Below are 18,938 nucleotides of genomic sequence, written 5' to 3' on the forward strand. Positions count from 1 at the left end.
GATTTAGGAACCAGGTTTTAAATTGTAAGACATTTCCAGGAAGAGATGTGGACTCTGACCACAATACATTGGTTATGAACTGTAGATTAAAACTGAAGAAACTGAAAAAAGGTAGGAATTTAAGGAGATGGGACATGGATAAACTGAAAGAGCCAGAGGCTGTAAAGAGTTTCATTGAGAGCATTAGGGAACGATTTACAAGAACAGGGGAAAGAAATACAATAGAATAGAATAGGTAACTTTGAGAGATGAAATAGGGAAGGCAGCAGATGGTCAAATATGTGAAAAGACAAGGGCCAGTAGAAATCCTTGGGTAACAGAAGAGATGTTGAATGTAATTGATTGAAAGAAGACTATATAAAAATGCAGTAAATGAAGCAGGCAAAATGGAATACAAACATCTCAGAAATGAGATCGACAGGAAACGTAAAATGGCTAAGCAGGGATGGCTAGAGGACAAATGTAAGGATGTAGAAGCATATATCACTAGGGGTAAAGTGGATACTGCGTACAGGAAAATTAAAGAGACCTTTGGAGAAAAGAGAACCTCCTGTATGAATATCAAGACTTCAGATGAAAAGTCAGTCCTAAGCAAAGAAGAGAAAGCTGAAAGGTGAAAGGAATATATAGAGTGTCTATACAAGGGCGGTGTACTTGATGGCAGTATTATGGAAGTGGAAGAGGCTGTAGATGAAGATGAAATGGGAGATACACTACCACATGAAGAATTTGACGGAGCACTGAAAGTTGAAACAAGGCCCTGGGAGTAGACAATATTCCATTAGAACTACTGATAGCGTTGCGTGAGCCAGCCATGACAAAACTGTTCCGTCTGGTGAGCAAGATGTATGAGACAGACGAAGTACCTTCAGACTTCAAGAAGAGTATAATAATTCCAACCTGAAACAAAGCAGGTGTTGACAGGTTTGAAAATACCAAACTATCAGTTTAATAAGTCATGGTTGCAAAATACTAACATGAATTCTTTACAGACGAATGGAAAAACCTGGTAGAAGCCGACCTCGGAGAAGATCAGTTTGGATTCTGTAGAAATGTTGAAACATGCTAGGCGATACTGACCCTATGACTTATCTTAGAAGATCGGGTAAGGAAAGGCAAATCTATGTTTCTAGCATTGTAGACTTAGAAAAAGCTTTTGACAATGTTGACTGGAATACTGTCTTTCAAATTCTGAAATTGGCAGGTGTAAAATACAGGGAGCGAAAGGCTATTTACAATTTATACAGAAACCAGATGGCAATTATAAGAGTCGAGGGACATGAAAGGGAAGTAGCAATTGAGAAGGGAGTGAGAGTGAGACAAGGTTGTGGCCCATCCCCGATGTTATTCAATCTGTATACTGAACAAGCAGTAAAGGAAACAAAAGAGAAATTTGGAGTAGGAACTAAAATCCATGGAGAAGAAATAAAAGCTTTGAGGTTTGCCGATGACATTGTAATTCAGTTGGAGACAGCAAAGGACCTGGAAGAGCAGCTGAACAAAATGGACCTGTCTTGAAAGGAGGATATAAGATGAACGGCAACAAAAGCAAAATGAGGATAATGGAATCTAGTCGAATTATATCAGATAATGCTGAGGAAATTAGATTAGGAAATCAGACTCTTAGAGCAGTAAATGAGTTTTGCTATTTGGGAAGCAAAATAACTTATGACTGTCTTAGTAGGGAGGATATACAATGTAGACTGGCTATGGCAAGGAAAGGGTTTCTGAAGAAGAGAAGTTTGTTATCATCGATTATAGATGTAAGTGTCAGGAAGTCTTTTCTGAAAGTATTTGTACGGAGTGTAGCCATGTATAGAAGTGAAACATGGACGATAAACATTGTAGACAAGAAGAGAATTGAAGCTTTTGAAATGTGGTGCTACATAAGAATGCTGAAGATTGGATAATTAGATTATGGAACTAATGTGGAGGTACTGAATAGAATTGGGGAGAAGAGGAATTTGTGGCACAACTTGACTAGAAGAAGGGATTGATTGGTAGGACAAGTTCTGAGGCATCAAGGGATCACCAATTTAGTATTGGAAGGAAGCGTGGGGTGTAAAAATCGTAGAGGAAGACCAAGAGATGAATAGACTAAGCAGATTCAGAAGGATGTAGGTTGCAGTAGTTATTCAGAGATGAAGAGGCTTGCACAAGGTAGAGTAGCATGGAAAGCTGCGTCAAACTAGTCTCTGGACTGAAGACAACAACAACAACAACAACAACAATGAGGAACAACTAAAAGAAAATGCCAGATGCCCAAAAAAAAAAGGGGGGGGGGGAGGGTTATCAGCTCCTAAAAAAGCACTAAGAGCACCCCTAGAAGTGTCCTATTTAATTTGCAAAATTCAGATCACCGCACATTGCCTCCTGCAGCTGTAAAAATGTGTGATCATGCAAGGAGAAAGGTTTGGCGAGAGTCCAAAGTTGATACAATTCTTACTCGATATCACACTAACTTGTGGCTCATTGTGTTAATGCAGTAGTCTCTGACATGAAAAATAAATTGCTACCATATCTTCATGAGCCCAAAATTCACTGTGCAACTTGATGACAGTATTGATATCCGAACTCCTACCATCTTCTTGTTTTTGTATGTTCAGTTATGAGAATGAAATTTTGTAAATCTGTTGAAGGGAGGACTACAGGCAAAGATGTTTGTTTTCCCTTGTGAATTCCTTTTTTCTTGACAACAATCTGTCATGGAGAAATTTTATTGATGTATGTACCAATGGGATGGCAGTATTTGATGGAGCTAGAAAGAGGTTTGTGACGAGTGAGTCCTGTTTCTCCTTCTGTAAAATTCACACACTGCATGATACACAGGGTGGTATTGGGTTTTTAAATGGTACAACCAGATGTGAATGAAGTGCTGAATGATGCAGCCAGTCTTGTAAATTTGGTGAAAGTATGAGCTTTAAATAGCAGGTTATTTTCCATTCTGTGAGAGGATATGGGTTCCATTTACAGCTAGCTTCTATTGCTCTTGGAGATGAGTTGGTTGTTTCTTAGAAAAAGGTCTTCATCACGGTGTGGAGGTGAAGGATGAACTTTGTCGTTTCCAATATAACAGCAGTTCCACACTCACGGCTCAGCTTCGGGATGGAAAATGGCTTGTGGCAGTGTGTTTCTTGACAGTAATTTTTGAGAAACTGAATGATCTTAATGCATCACTTCAAGGCCGAATTAGTAATACCGTCTTTCCAAGCAAGAAAGTGTTTGTGTTTAATAGAAAACTTGAACCCATTGGTCACATGGAGAGGAGATATTTTGTTGGATATGAGGTCCGCCAGTAATGCTAAACTGGCAGACCTCACATCCAACAATTTTAACCGCAAACACGGCAATACAAGGAGCTGCAAATCAAAATTAGGAGATATTTTCTTGTCTGACTGATTTTGTGGAGGAAAATGAGATGAATGTAAATAAAAGAAATAGAATTGGCATTGTACTTCCGAAAAACTTTACCAGCAATTTGAGAATAAATTTTCAGAACCTTCATCTGAGTATGAGCGGATCCATGATCCATTCAATATGATCATTACAGACCGATTGTCAACAGTAAAACAGGAGGAGCAAATAGAACTCTAAAGTGATATAACACTTTGGAATGAATTTAAATAAATACCTCTTAAAATTTTTTGTGCAGAGTCAGAATGAATATCCTAATTTAGCAGGAGGGGCAGCAAACCTGTTACTACCCTTCACATCAACATACTCGCATTAATCAGTATAAAACATTGGCCTCGACTGCAGCTGGAAGGGGATCTGCAAGTTGCTGTTTCAAAGATTCAACCCAGACTGGATTTGCTTTCATTTTATGAAGAAGCATACACAGCACACTAAATGTGTAAATGTCAAAAAATCTCCAAAGTTTGGATCGTGTGCATTTTTACCCTTGCTTATTTCCTTTTTTGGATGATCAGTATGAATGTAACATGTTTTAAATTGGCATTTAAATGTTGAATAGTATTCTGGAATTACTTGTATGTTGTGATCTTTCAAATATTAAAACTTTGTTAATGACTTAAAGCATTACAATGGAAACATTTAAATTTTAACTAAGTAATAAATTTGTGAACTTGTAAAACTGCAATCATAACCATAGTTGTTTATAAACTAGTTGTTTTTGTCGTCTTGCTCCATCTTTGAATAATACAAACATATGAAAATTTTTTAAAAAATTCCTCCAATCTGCCCATATGACAGTTTCTAATTATTATTAATAGCACTATTATTATTGTAGTTGTAACTGAAAGTTGCATTAATTAAACAGAAGTAAATTGATATTGTGGGCTGTTTTAATGCCAAGTTTGAGAAGTGCTGAGCAAGGGAAGCAAAAATAAATAGTGGTGGGGGTGGGATTAAAATAAATTATGTGTCTGAAAGGGGGTGCAATGGAAAATGTTTGAGAACCTCTGTCTTTCAGGACTGGACACAATTATTCAGCAAATATAGTAGCCAGTTATTAGTGATGGGGATCCAAGCCACATGCCTTACGCAACATGTATTTCCCCAGAGCCTCATTTATTTAATGCGAAAGGTAAAAATCATCTGGGGTGTTGAAACTTATTACGAAAACAGCAAATAGTGAGCATGGCTAATAACATTTCATAGTGACTTTCTTCTTTATAGTCTTATGTTGTTTTTGGTCTAGAGCATCTTTGCTTTCCCACCCCTTGTCCCCTCCCAGCCCTCAAGTTTTGGTTGCGGTGACAGATTGATCTATAGAATTGCCCAAGTGCCAGTTTAGTTTGGAAGGTGACAATTTAGTTGTTAGTTGGCTAAGCTAATGAATTTGAATGCAAAGTAAAGATTGTGGTAACAGATTTGCTTGTAGCATTATCTGACAACTACATTTGCACAATATTTAATGCAATTTAAATTATGAAAGCTAAAACTGCAACTTGATTTCTGAAAAGCTGTTTTACACGAGAGACAGATCTCTCAAAACTGTTTTGTTACATGTTATGTACATATTTTGTACATAAACTATGAAAAATGGAAAGGCAGCACTATGGGACTATCAGTGGAGTGTTCGCAACACCTAACTGTAAGGACCAAATTATATAGAATTATGTATCATCCAGGCTTGTGTTTCAGTCTATCCTTTTTAATCTCAGAGCTTTATTCACCCTGTTTCTCATGTCATATAATCTCTCAGGTCTCAACTCTTGCATATTGCTGACATTTCAGTACTAACATACTTCGTATAAGATATGGCTGTTTTTCTCTTGATGCAATGTTTGGGGTGATATTCCCAGTTAGAATCTTTTCACACAACCTCTTCTTCTCCCATGCTACATAAAATGACTTTGGTTCTCTACACAAGTGTTTGTTGTGGCTGTCTGCTTGTGCCTATCTCTGCTGTTGTAAGTACCAGAATGTTTTAAAAAATTATTTGATATTGTGGTTACAGTTTGAGGTTTTGTTTAGTTATAGATATTATAATGTAATGGATATGTGGACATTATTGTCTGCTATCTGACAAACTCAGCATGGCCCAAGTATTTGTAGTATAATATCGAAAAAATTTCAGTTCCAACTATTTGTGAAAACACCTTTGAAATTTTAAAACAGTCGTACAAAGAATTGTGCATAATGTTCAGATTTATAAGTACAGCTACTTGATTTTGTAAACGTTGCTATGGCAAGACCTATTGTAACTCTATGGACAGCTACTGTTTTCGTCTACAGCTGTTTGCACTTCATAGTTGAAAGCCATCAAAAACCCTTCCAGGTGTCAGGGATTTCTTTAAGTTGGTCCGATTGTAGGAGTTTCTTAGTAGTAAAGGATAAATATATTAAAGCTTCCTGCATTGTGTGGCATTTTTTCACACATCTCAGTGTTTGTGACATAATATCTCTTGAACTATATGTCTTACAATGATATGTTTGTGTAGGTATATTCAGCGACATATCTGGATACAGTATGTGAAGTATGTTGTGACTAGAGTTAGTAGCAAAGAAGTAATAAATTTAAATATCATGCACAGTGCGGCAATTTTTCACGCATCTCAGTGTTTATGATGTCATATCTCTTGAACTATGTGTCTTACAATGACATATTATGTAGGTACATGCAGCTGCATATGTGGATACTGTTACAAAATTTATTGTGAATAGAGTTAGTAACACAGAATTAATAAAGGAAATGTCATGCATAATGTGGCAGTTTTTCACACATCTCATTGTTTGCGATGTCATATCTCTGGAACTGTGATTGTTTTCTTGCTCCCACAGTGATTGTTGCCTGCCCAAATTTGGTTGAAATTGATTCACTGGTTTAGGAGGGGACGTGGAAAAACATACACACACAAATCTATTTTTATAATATTTATGAATACCAAGATGAAGGTGCTTTCTGTTATGAGGTGGAAATATATATATATATACATGCCACAAGCTACTATCAAGTGTGCACATGAATATTTGGAAGATACTTTTTCTTTTTGTAATCCATTACAACTAATCCACCTAACTTTCAGGATCTACAATTTTAGAATTCTCTCTGTCATTTGGAGTAACTTGAGAATGTAAAAAACAAGTTGAGCACTGTTGTAATTCTCATTATTGCATAATACAAAAGAAATTGCCACAAGGCCACACGAGTATAAGATTTGGTTTTGCCTTATTTTGTATGTTTCAGAATCAGCAACCATCAACTTCTCACAAGTATTTTTAGATTTGTTCGCATCTATTTTCATTATCCTAGAGTTCACTGTCTTTTATGTAGATAAATTCTTATAGAAAATGCAAAGATCCTATCACTCTATTTGTAATGTATTAAAGAAGCTTTGAGTTGTTGTTTACTAACTGAGAACTTTTCTTCGGTATGACAAAAGTGTTATCTGGAAGAGATAAAGCACAAGTATTTGTTAGATATAATTACTATTATGCTGGAAAATCCTATGAGGAAGATAAATGGTGAAATGAGGAAAGACAACCATTCACCATATACTGTTAGCATCAGACTTGAACATAGTAGTGAAACACATGGACTTGGGCCCTTCTTCAAAGCTTATAGACACACACAGTGGTAGTCACTTAGCTACTTTGTGCCAGTTGGGCCACAATACTGAGGCACTGTAGTTATCTACGACTGCTTACTGTGAGAAGAAAGCAAGTTCATAGTTTTAGTTAATACTTATCCTGCTCGGTATCTTCTCTACTTGGTGAGCCGTTATCTTTAGTCATTCTGTTATTTATATTTAACGTTTTGATTAGCTCTCTCATGATTTAACGAGCTGACAATTAAAGGAATAGATGTTTTCCTTAAAATCTGCAAGTACTTTACAAAATTAGAAATGTGGCAAACTTTGACAAAATTATTGACTCTAATGCATGGAACAATCGAAAATTTCTAAAATATGAAACTGTTGATGGGTTGCTTCTTCAGAAAGAGTGTTGATCTGCAGCAAAAAAACTCATCTTCAATCTGAGAGTATGAGCATGCGTTGTAAAATATTTAACAGTTGTAAACCTGTTCCTCAAGCTACAGACATGTGCATTTGAGTCTCTCTATTTTGTGTGTGTGTGTGTGTGTGTGTGTGTGTGTGTGTGAGAGAGAGAGAGAGAGAGAGAGAGAGAGAGAATGAGGAGGGCGGGGTCAGCAGAGAGTAGTTCAATTGGAAATAGGTGTGACAGCTCAAAAAATAGCGAACATAAATGACCTGTTATGTGTATCAGCTAGCTGCGGGTGATTTGTTCCCTTTCTCACTTTTCTTTATTATTGCTGTCTAGAAATTTCCATTGTTGAAAGTAATGGCCAATAATATATAAGATGGAAATAACATGTAATGCAGAAGATCACCTGTTCACAGTCATTGAAAATGAGATCACTAGTGCAGGGTGGTTAGAAACAGGAAAGGTCTTAAATAAGGACTTTTGTATTCAGCAGCTGTCTAAAATTATGCTCACCGTATCCTTGTCTTGACATGGAATTCTGATTTTCTTCATTCCTCATGCTTTTTTCCTAGCCTTGTCCATGTTGCTGTTTGAGATCAAACTGGAATTCCAACCTTTTTACCTGTAAATCCTGACTCAGTTGTTCAAGTTTCATAAACTTACTGTTTCCTTTTGAATTCTTTGCTTCTAGTAATTATCATTTTAATTTACTCGATAGCTCAGTGTTTTGGAAATTTCTCTGTCTCTTTTAGGTCCGATTTCATCCAGAAGAAAAAAACAAATTAGCAACAGGCTCTGTTGATGGTATTATAAATGTGTTTGATATCAGTAAACAGTGTGAAGATGACGCCCTTGCATACTGTCTCAACACAGAGTCATCTATCGTAAGTAATTTATATATTTTAAAACTGACATATTTTGTGGCTATTTTGTTGATGTGTCTGTAATATCTTTGGTTAATTTTATTGTCATCCTTTTCTGAGGTGTTTACCTCAATTTAGTGTCCTGTGGTATTGAATATCTATCTCCTGCATGTCACCCACTTCTTTTGAAACTTGCCTCCCTTTCCTCAGATAGTGAGCCCACTCATTCTCAATACATTTCTTTGTTTTCTCATTTATAAGTTCAATGTCAACTTTATCTGCAGAATAGCTTTGATTAACAGCTTTTTAAATATTCATGTTGTGTATGCTTTATTCAAATGGATGAATAGGACCCCTGTACCCCTTCCAGTCCTGAAACCTTGGGTATGGTCACGGACTGATCTGTAGCATAGGTTAAGATTTAAATTTCATAAGCATCTCACATCCTCTGAAACTTCTCTCCCTTTTGTCAGGTAATGAGACCACTCGTTTTCAACACATTTTTTAAAATTCATAGGCAAAATGTGAACTTTCATCTCCAAAATAGCTTTATTGAACATCTTTTTAATATATTCTTGTTGTGTATGTTTCATTGCCAAAACACTAACAGTATCGAGAAAATGTACAATATTGCCATGAACTGTGCTGCACACAATGCAAAAGAGCAGTTAGTGTCACTGGCTGGTGCACTGCAGCTTGCCAGTTCAGATCTTATCACCAGAATTTTTTGTTATTTGATGTTTACCATTTGTAGAAGATTCTCAAATTTTCTAATTTTTTAGTTTTTCGCATTCTGGAATAATTGCTGTTTCTATAAGTAGCACCACTCTCCTTCCGATGTAATAAACATGACTTCAGTGCTAAGTGTTGTACTTCATTGATTACCCTGCTTTCAGATTTGGACTTAATTGTGGTTACAATATAACGTTATAGGCCTATGGTGGAGATGTGAGGTGCCGATGTATGGAATTGAGGCCCCCACAGATAAAAATCCCCTATGGGCACCAGTTACCGAGATGTTAGGAAGTCTGTTTGATGTCATAATCAATGGGCAACCTGTCTGGATGCTAATCAGCTGAGGGGGTTCTTTTACTGTACTGTAATGTATATTGCTTATTATCACCAGCTACAGAAGATTTGGTTCATGATTGTGCTCAAGTTCACACATGGGAAATAAGTCTAACCGACAGGAACATGAATTGTAAGAATAACTATCAGTGACAGGCTCCAGCCTTCCGAATTTTCTGTTTTACCAGAATGTAGTTATAATGTTATTCTTGGATAGGAATTTCTGCAGGCATCACAGTGGTAACAGACTGTAGAAATTGGATCTACAGATTGATAAAGCTTTTCCAACAAACACACTCAGCGAAGAAGAATTGTTATCCTGCCATTGTCAACAAGACTAGTTCTAGTCATCAGTCTAGATGCTTAGTTAAATTAGGAAGATTTTGTCAGTTGCAAAAAGCTAGTCAATCTTTCAAAAGAAATCTGCATACTATATAGTGATGATCATAAGCACTGCTGGTGATCAAGGAGAATTGTCAGTCACTAATTATCACGAGCAACCACATTCATCTTCAAAGGTATATGTTTAGGAACAGCCGAACCAGGCCAGTATTGAACAACTCAGTGCCATCAATGAAGAATTGCTCTCTGTTACCACTACAGACAACACAGTGAAGAATCATACTGTTGAATTGCCAACAGATTCATTCCTGACTGAGAAGTGTCAACGAGTATTAGCCATGCTGTGCAAATTTTTAGATGCTTTCAAATCTGGAGTGGAGAAAAGACAGTCCAAGCAATCCATGGTAAAACACTATATCAACACTGGGGATCCTTCACCAATTAGCCAGTGCTTGCATAGGGTGTTGCTAGCTGAACGACAGGTAATCAGGAGAAAGTGGAGAAGACACTACGAGATAACATCATTGAAGTTTCAGAGACTCCTTGGACCTCTCTTGTGGTTCATGTGAAGAAGGAGAATGGTGTATGGCATAACTGATTTTACTACTGACAAGTGAATGAAATGTTTAGAAAAAATATCTATCTATAGCCATCCATTGATGACACCCTAGCCTGCTTGACAGGAGCAGAGTATTTCTCAACTAGGGATATGCACCAGGCTACTGGCAAATCATGTTTGATGAGGATGAACTTCATAAATCCTGAAGGCCTGTATGAGTTCAAAGCTATGCTGTGTGAACTATGTAAAACTACAGCCACCCTTGAGTGTATAAGGGATAATCTGCTTCGGCACCTTAAATGGACTGTGTGTCTATTTTATGGATGATGGATTTGATTTTTCAAAAATGTGGAGAATATCTAAGCCTCGTGGCCACTGTGTTGATGTATGTTCAGACTGCCTGTATCCGGAATAAAGCCTCTTTCTCATCCAAGAAATAAAAATGTTGGTGCACTCAGTTAATGGCCATACCAACCCAGAGAAAAGAAGAGCAGTCACAGATTTTATGACTGCTTGCAACATTCATGATGTGAAAAGTTTTCGCAGAATGTGCTCATACTACCTGATCCATAAAGGATTTTTGTACAAAGGAACTTTATTGCGTGAACTACTGCAGGGAGCGCCCAAGTTTCCTGGAACAAAGTGTAAAAAAGGTCTCTCCTTCTTATCAAGGTTGCATCAACATGTCCTCCAGTATTAACATTATATGCTGAGAGTGCCGAGACAGAACTTATGCTGGCATTAGCAGTTATGGGGTAGGAGCATTTCTAGAACAAATTCAGGAAGGCACTGAGGCACTGAAAGGTGACAGCTTATGCTACCAGATTGCTCTTCCAAAGTTTGAGAGAAACTACTGTACAAACAATTAATTTACCTTGGATTTGTTTCGTCCATCAACAAGTTCTGGTCATATTTATTTGACAAACCATACACTGTTATGACTGACCACCATTTTCTGTACTGACAGGCTATTATGAGGATCTGATGGGTTGTCAGGAGAGATGAGCTTTGGAGCTTCAGGAGTATGGTGTCACAGTGGTATACAAAAACATGTGCACACACAACACTAACTGCTTCTTCGGCAGAACACTGCTACGTCGATGAAGTCTTAGTCATCACGGCATTAAATGACATTACTACTGAATGGAGGGAAGACCCAATACTGCTGAAAACAATAGAAGCCTTGAAGAAGGAAGAACCAAACAAAGAACATTGTAAACTATGATCCAGTGGGGGCGAAAGTGGTTACTCATCATCCTAGCTCATCTGCGACCAGCTATCCTGAAGTATTTCCATAACAGACCAATATCTGGTCACCTATGATTCACGAAGACTAGACCAGTGGTTCCCAACCTTTCTGAGACCATTACCCCAGAACGAGATCAGATGATAGCCAATAACCCTAAAAAAGTTTGAGACCTAATTAGACATTAGACTAAAACTAAATAAACATTAATCTTTTTAACTGACATATGATTTATAATACATAATCATACAATATAAACTCACAAATTTTCTACATTTTTCAGTACACCGAGAATCTGTAAATGGGACATTTTGTTCTCTTAATTTCTAACTTTACTTTTTATAAAATTATAAAGAATGTAGCAACCAGTCGTGGAACCATAATTTATTTATCTTGCTGATGACCTTTGCTGTTTCCATGGTCGCTGCACAAAAAGGGAACCTTATAGAGCCTAACATTCAAAACGTTACTTTTTATATTTCGTTTGGTGTCCACCACTGCACACTGTAACTCACGTACCAGGTTCATTCAGTCCTTCACTTTTGCTTTCATTTCTACTGTAGTCGATGGTCTACATTCACAGTTATAAGTTGTTGGGAATGGAATTGGTACTGTTAAGAGGTCTTCCAGTAATAGAAGCTACTAACTACTGACGTTTTGCTGCAATAATACTAGTTTTCTTTCAAGGAAATCTGTTTAGGGTGGGTTGGCTTTGACAGGTCCAAGAAATTATGCCTTTACACAAATTTCAATGTCTGGAAATATTCCTTCTTTCACAGAAACTGGCCTTACAATAGCTGGTCTTACAACTCAGATATTTAAATGTCAGTTTTCCAAATCAGAAAAAATAGTTGTTATTAGACGATGACTAGTTATAACTGCTGTCAGTGGATGGATAGCAAAAGAAATAAATATAAGAGTAAAAATGGCTTTGAGCAGTGTTGATAAAATAAATAAAAATTTGATTGTTTACAAACAGTCTGTCCGACAAAGTCAAAACAGTGAAACCTGGACCTTTTTAACACGAAAATCATTCAAAATTTGAGGGCAGCTCAGCAACCAGTGGAGAGATGCAAATTATTGGGAGGGACTGGAGAGCAACTAAATGAATTACAGAACAAACTATAGTGGAAGACGTAAATATGATAGAGACGAGGAACCGAGCGAGATGGTGCAGTGGTTAGCACACTGGACTCGCATTTGGGAGGATGATGGTTCAAACCCACATCCAGCCATCCTGTTTTAGGTTTTCCGTGATTTCCCTAAATCTCTTCAGGTAAATGCTAGGATTGTTCCTATGAAAGGGCATGGCCAATTTCCTTTCCCATCCTTCCCTAATCCGATGGGACTGATGACATTGCTGTTTGCTCCCCTCCACCAAACCAACCAAACAACAGGGATGAGAAAATCAGATGCTGACGTCACTGGACAGGACTCTACCAGTCTGTTAGACACTATGTAAGCCACTGTAAGGAATGCCACCCATGGGGGTGTATATATCAATTATCTCTGGGGAATGTGGTACCAATTCCATGTGCAGTAGTTCCACTCCACTGGACTGGAATCAACCTCTTGGGAAGGTTCCCCAAGCCAACAAACAGGAATTGGTGGATAATATTCTGCACTGAGTACCTTCCTCATTACGTTGTCACCTCAGCTGTGCCAATTACTGAAGCTCAAGAAATTGCTAGGTTCGTTTTAGAAGTCATAATTTTGAAGCAAGGAGCACCTCTTGTGATGATCTCTGTGTATAAGTTTTCCAGTCGCAACTAGCATCAGAGGTAATTTTCTGTTGTAGCATCACCCACAGAGCAAGAACTGCCTGCTGACCACAAATGAATGAATTCACAGAATGCTTTAATAAGACGTTGATGGACATGTTCTTGGTGTATGTTGATGTCAAAAAGAGATATTGGGGTACAGTACTGCCTGCTGTGACATTCACATATAACACAGCAAAGAAGGCAGTAAAGGCTTTCCACCATTCTTTGTGCTTTTAGCAATTTGGACATGACAGTGGATACACTGTTCCTGTTTCAAATGAAGCAACACGCTTGACGACTACGTAAAACATCTCATTGCCAGGGTCGAACATGCCAGGAAATTGGCTCGTATAAAGTCCCTATGCGCTCAGGAGAACATCTACATCTACTTGACTACTCTGCAATTCACACTTAAGTGCCTGGCAGAAGGTTCTTTGAACCACATTCTCTAATGTTCCACTCTAATAACACATGGGAAAAATGGACACACAAATCTTTCTATGAGCTCTGATTTCTTTTATTTTATTATGATGATAATTTCTCGCATGTAGGTTAATGACAATAAAATGTTGTCGTATTCAGATGAGAAAGTTGGTGATTGAAATTTCATGAAAAGATCTTGCTGCAATGGAAAAAAAACAACTTTTGTTTTAATGATTGCCATCCCAACTTTCTTCTGGTATCTGATACACTCTCTCCCCCATTTCGTGATAATACAGAACAAACTGCCCTTATTTGAATTTTTTTCAGTGTCCCCCATCAATCCTATCTGGTAAGGATCTCATACAGCACAGCAGTACTCCAGCAGAGGACAAACAAATATAGTACAGACCTGTTGCATCTTCTGAATGTTCTACCGATAAGATACAGTCTTTGGTTTGCCTTTCCCACAACATTATCTGTGTGATCATTCCAACTTAGTTGTTCCTAATTGTAATTCGAAACATATTTAGATTTGTGTGATTTATCGTGTAATCAAAATTTAATTGCTTTCTTTTTGTGCTCATGGATGTGCTCACAATTTTCCTAGTGGAGAGAGAATTGCCACTTTTCACACTATTCATGTATCATGTGTAAGTCATTTGCAATTGGTTTTGATCTTCTGATGATTTTACTAGATGGTAAATGACAACATCATTTGCAAACAATCTAAGAGGGCTTCTCGGTTAATCTCCTAAATCATTTCTGTAGATTAGGTACAGCAGAGGGCCTACACCACTTCCTTGAGGAATGCTAGGTATCACTCCTGTTTTAAACAATGATTTTCCATTGTTTACTTCATATTGTAACCTTTCTGAGAGAAAATAACAGACCTAATTGCATAGGTGAAGTGATACTCCAAGGCACACACTTTGACTAGAAGTCTTTTGTGAGTGGTGGTGTCAAAAACCTTCTGGAAATCTAGAAATATGGAATCAGTTTGAGACCCAGTGTTGATAACACTAATTAATTCATGTGAATAAAGAGCTAGTTATGTTTCACAAGAACGATGTTTTCTGAATCCATGCTGATTGCATGTCAGTTGACTGTAAAAGGGCTGAGTGCCTTATAATGCCTATCACTGCCCAGTGAGATACGGCCGGGAATGTTTGGTATAGATTTTTAGCTCTGTGTGGAAAGTGTGACTATTGGAAAAGTATTTAAAGCATTGCTTTGGTCATATCATACTCTTTGTTGCTTGTCGGACGTCACATACAGTCAAGGATTATGACACTTCATCAAGGAGACAATAGCACAGAGACATTGTGCATGTTGTTAATATAAAGCTCTACTACAATACTGGCAGTGCAGATCAACAAAGAGGGCTTCTCATTCAAGGTAGCTGAAAACCCACTCATTGATTCCAAAGCTTGATGGGAGAAGCTACCTTCGATGTTCATTGTAGTGAAGAGGACTTGACAGCCCAGTTAAATGCAAGGGTACTCCAGCACTGCCATACAGAGGACCACCGATAAGATCTAGATCGAGGATGTTTTCGGATCGTGTGAAATCGTATGAAACAGTATTTCGCTGTTTCTCCATGTGAGGGAGGAGCGCTTTGAGCTGCACTCCATGCGATGTGAAACTGCGGTTAACATCAGTGGTTGGCATGTTGCGGATCGCCCGTTTAAATACCATCACTAGCATATACAGGGTGTTACAAGAAGGTATGGCCAAACTTTCAGGAAACATTCCTCACACACAAAGAAAGAAAATATGTTATTTGGACATGTGTCCGGAAACGCTTACTTTCCATGTTAGAGCTCATTTTATTACTTCTCTTCAAATCACATTAATCATGGAATGGAAACACACAGCAACAGAACATACCAGCGTGACTTCAAACACTTTGTTACAGGAAATGTTCAAAATGTCCTCCGTTAGCGAGGATACATGCATCCACCCTCCGTCGCATGGAATCCGAGATGCGCTGATGCAGCCCTGGAGAATGGCGTATTGTATCACAGCCGTCCACAATACGAGCATGAAGAGTCTCTACATTTGGTACCGGGGTTGCGTAGACAAGAGCTTTCAAATGCCCCCATAAATGAAATTCAAGAGGGTTGAGGTCAGGAGAGCATGGAGGCCATGGAATTGGTCCGCCTCTACCAATCCATCGGTCACCGAATCTGTTGTTGAGAAGTGTACGAACACTTTGAAATGTGCATGTAATGCAATTGTGAAGAGTTCCCTAACAAGATTTTAATACCATTCAGCATCTCTCCATCAAAAACTGTGGCGGGAATTTGGCATAGTGAAAGAATTGCTGCACATTTTGTATCGATTTGATGCATCCTTCACGGATCATTCTAAATAAATCAGAGTTCTTCCCCAATTTTAATGTTTCTCGATTTCAGCACCATCTGTCAATGGTTTAAAAAAATGTTTCAGAGAAAACTTGATTCATTTTTTATGGAGAATCTGAACCTACAATAAAAAATGGTGGTTTCCATTTAAGTTTTAAAAGTTGCCTCCCACCCCACCAATAGGAGTATTTTATAAAGGGGGGGCGTACCTACCAGAACGGAAAGAGGAAGTGCTCTCATAAGGTCAACCCACAAGCAAGGTATAGGTGCTGATCCTAGGAGAAGGGGACAGTATCGTGATAAAAGTTACAAATATTATAGGGATTATTCTGGAATGTTTGAATTCTATGCACAACTAGCATTGTTACATTTCATGTAAGTTTATGAGTGTCAAAGAGAACACTTTCATTTTGCCCAGAGTTCCTCCAAACTAAAAAAAATAGTAAAAATAGTACATACGAAGGAAAAGTAGTATTAAAATGAGAACGGAAAGTAGATTACTCATGTGTCATGAACACCTGAAGTTTACGACTGAAAATAAGGAAAGAGTCCTTACAATTCCTAAACACTAGGGAAGCTGACTGAACCACAAATAAATGCACGTGTCTGGATCTCAAAGTAAAGTAAGAACAGAATAAAGAAACACTCAGCTAAAGATTGTTCTAGAGAAAAAAAAAAAAGATTGTTGTTGAGGTGAAAGGTGTATGTATAAACGTGTATAAGAAAAGTATGTTGTTGTGATATGAAATGTTGGTATGAGTGATATTATTTACATAATGATTATGTATAAAATATCGCATGTCCGATCTGAGGGGGGGTATATGTTGTGATTCGAGAATTTTGGTGTAAACCACTCGGCCATCTACCGTCTCGAACACCCGATATTTTAGATGTGAGTGTGGGATAATAGAATCCTACCTACTGCGTGTCACAAGTTTGTGAGTGCAGGTTTGAAATTCAGTCGCGAGAAGAATGTAGACACGGCGGTCAAACGGCAATGGCAAGTACTTGTCAGGCGATCCATGGAATTTTTAGTGAAAGTTTATGGAAGAACTGTGGAGCTCCTATGTCATTTTGTGCTAGTTGTGTCAGTGACCATTGTTATAATAACAAGAACAGTTGAGAAGGTACTCTTGAGAGAAACTCTTGTCTTAGCCTTGTTGAAGGGAAGACGTGTGTGCTGACTCATGTTGAGAATGGACAGGGTGTTTAAGCCACCTTTCTCTTATATATAAATTAGTTTGTTTCTGGCATTTGGAGACACAATTTATGTGAAGAGTGGCATTTATAAAATGTCTGAAGTTCAAATATACGTCATTAGTTGAAGCAAATGAAACTTCGTAAGTATACTTATTTTTATAAGTAGAAAGAGATTCCTCTACCTAGCAGTATACTTCGTACCTAGCAGCATACTTCGGAGCAGAAGTGAAAGAGAGTTTGCAACAGCGAGGTAGCCAGCAAGGAAGGTCGGCCAAGCATGCCAAGTAAGTCATCTCCTAAAACAATTGGAAGTTTGGATACCTACTTCACACTTAAATTGTCATCCAAAGCCGTTAGAAGGCCTCTTGTTCGGCAGAAGAGGGAGAGAAATTTGCAGCAGTCATTTTTAGTGTCCACACACCACAGAAGTTATTATTTCCGTGTTCCCTTTAGCTGCCCCCTGTGATGCACTATGTCATAGGTAAACTTGTTGACAGTTACGAGTTCCTTGTGTTGTGAATCATTCTGAAATTCCATGTTCTCACTAGGCAAAAATTAATATTGTTCTTTTGGGCAGCAAGTCTTGCACATTGATTTCACAGCTGAAGGACATTTCTTGTAGTAGTCTTTCCACCAGTTATAAAAATCCAGGTCACTGCTGCGAGTAGGCCAAGTGATTGGAAAAATGTATATATTACTTTTGTTTTCAAGAGGGGATGATGTTGGACAGATGCACCTAACTAATGGCCTAAATTACTAGCATCAAACTGTTCCCCAATAATTGCATTTTATGCATATTATAACATTTTTGGAGAATTAAAAGCCTCTGTAGCGTATCTTTAAAACTTTTCTGGGTTGTGATTGATATATTATTGGAGAACAAACAAACCAACCAACCTTCCAACCATTGTTACAAGTGGTTTTCATCAGAGTATTTAATATACTGGATCTATGGCACTGAATGACATAAATCTGGTAATATTACATGCAATGAAAAAGACCACTTGAAGTAGCACCTGAATTTTTTTTAAAAAATATGAAACAGTTAACAACCAAAAAAAATTGTGGAAACTGACGTCTGCTTTGAAAGCCTACCTGCATACATCCTCTGTGGGAGTCACTTTGTATCTCTCAACTTATGGTGATCTGCAACTCAGAGTTTGCCAAGGGATCTACAAGGTAGTACATATCAGCATCCAGGTTAATGCCATGTTTCTTAACTTCTAGAAGACATTCTGTATAATTTCATACTTTCGCCAACTGAAAAGAAAATGAGATTATGGAAAACTGGATAAAGTGTTCATAGGATTGAAGATTTCCTGAAGTATTTTGTTCTCAATGTAGTGAAACTATCAGTTCCAAAAGTAGTTTCTTAGTGTCATAGAAGTTACTGTTCACAAAATAAACTGCTCATAAAATTGTTTGACCACCTGCGTACTTGTAAATGTGTATGGGCATAGATCTGAAAGCAAGAACACAACAATTCTGAAACATGCTGGCTAAGGTAGTGACAGAAACAGGTAAAAGGTGGGTAACAGTCCTGTTGGGCAGTTTCAGTTCATAATTGGATACAAAGAAGATACTCAAAGGTCCTTTAGGGAAATACAGGGCACACAAGAGAACTAACATGAATGGGGAGGGGCTAGTAGATCTGTGCTGAAGGTGCAAGATGAGGATCATGGCCAATCACTGTAAAGCCAA

The 18,938-nt window shown here is 37.8% G+C and overlaps 1 protein-coding gene across 2 annotated transcripts in view; it reads left to right on the top strand.

The window, feature by feature from the left end:
* LOC124616061 (WD repeat-containing protein 89) overlaps positions 1–18,938 on the top strand; it is a 263,783-nt gene that overhangs the window by 98,257 nt on the left and 146,588 nt on the right. For both annotated transcript variants that reach the window (XM_047144296.1, XM_047144295.1), the window contains exon 7: positions 8,163–8,294. In XM_047144296.1, coding sequence (XP_047000252.1) covers positions 8,163–8,294 — 132 coding nt within the window. The remainder of the gene's footprint in view (positions 1–8,162; positions 8,295–18,938) is intronic.

The sequence above is a fragment of the Schistocerca americana genome, chromosome 5 (genome assembly GCF_021461395.2).
Source record: "Schistocerca americana isolate TAMUIC-IGC-003095 chromosome 5, iqSchAmer2.1, whole genome shotgun sequence".
Lineage (NCBI taxonomy): Eukaryota > Metazoa > Arthropoda > Insecta > Orthoptera > Acrididae > Schistocerca > Schistocerca americana.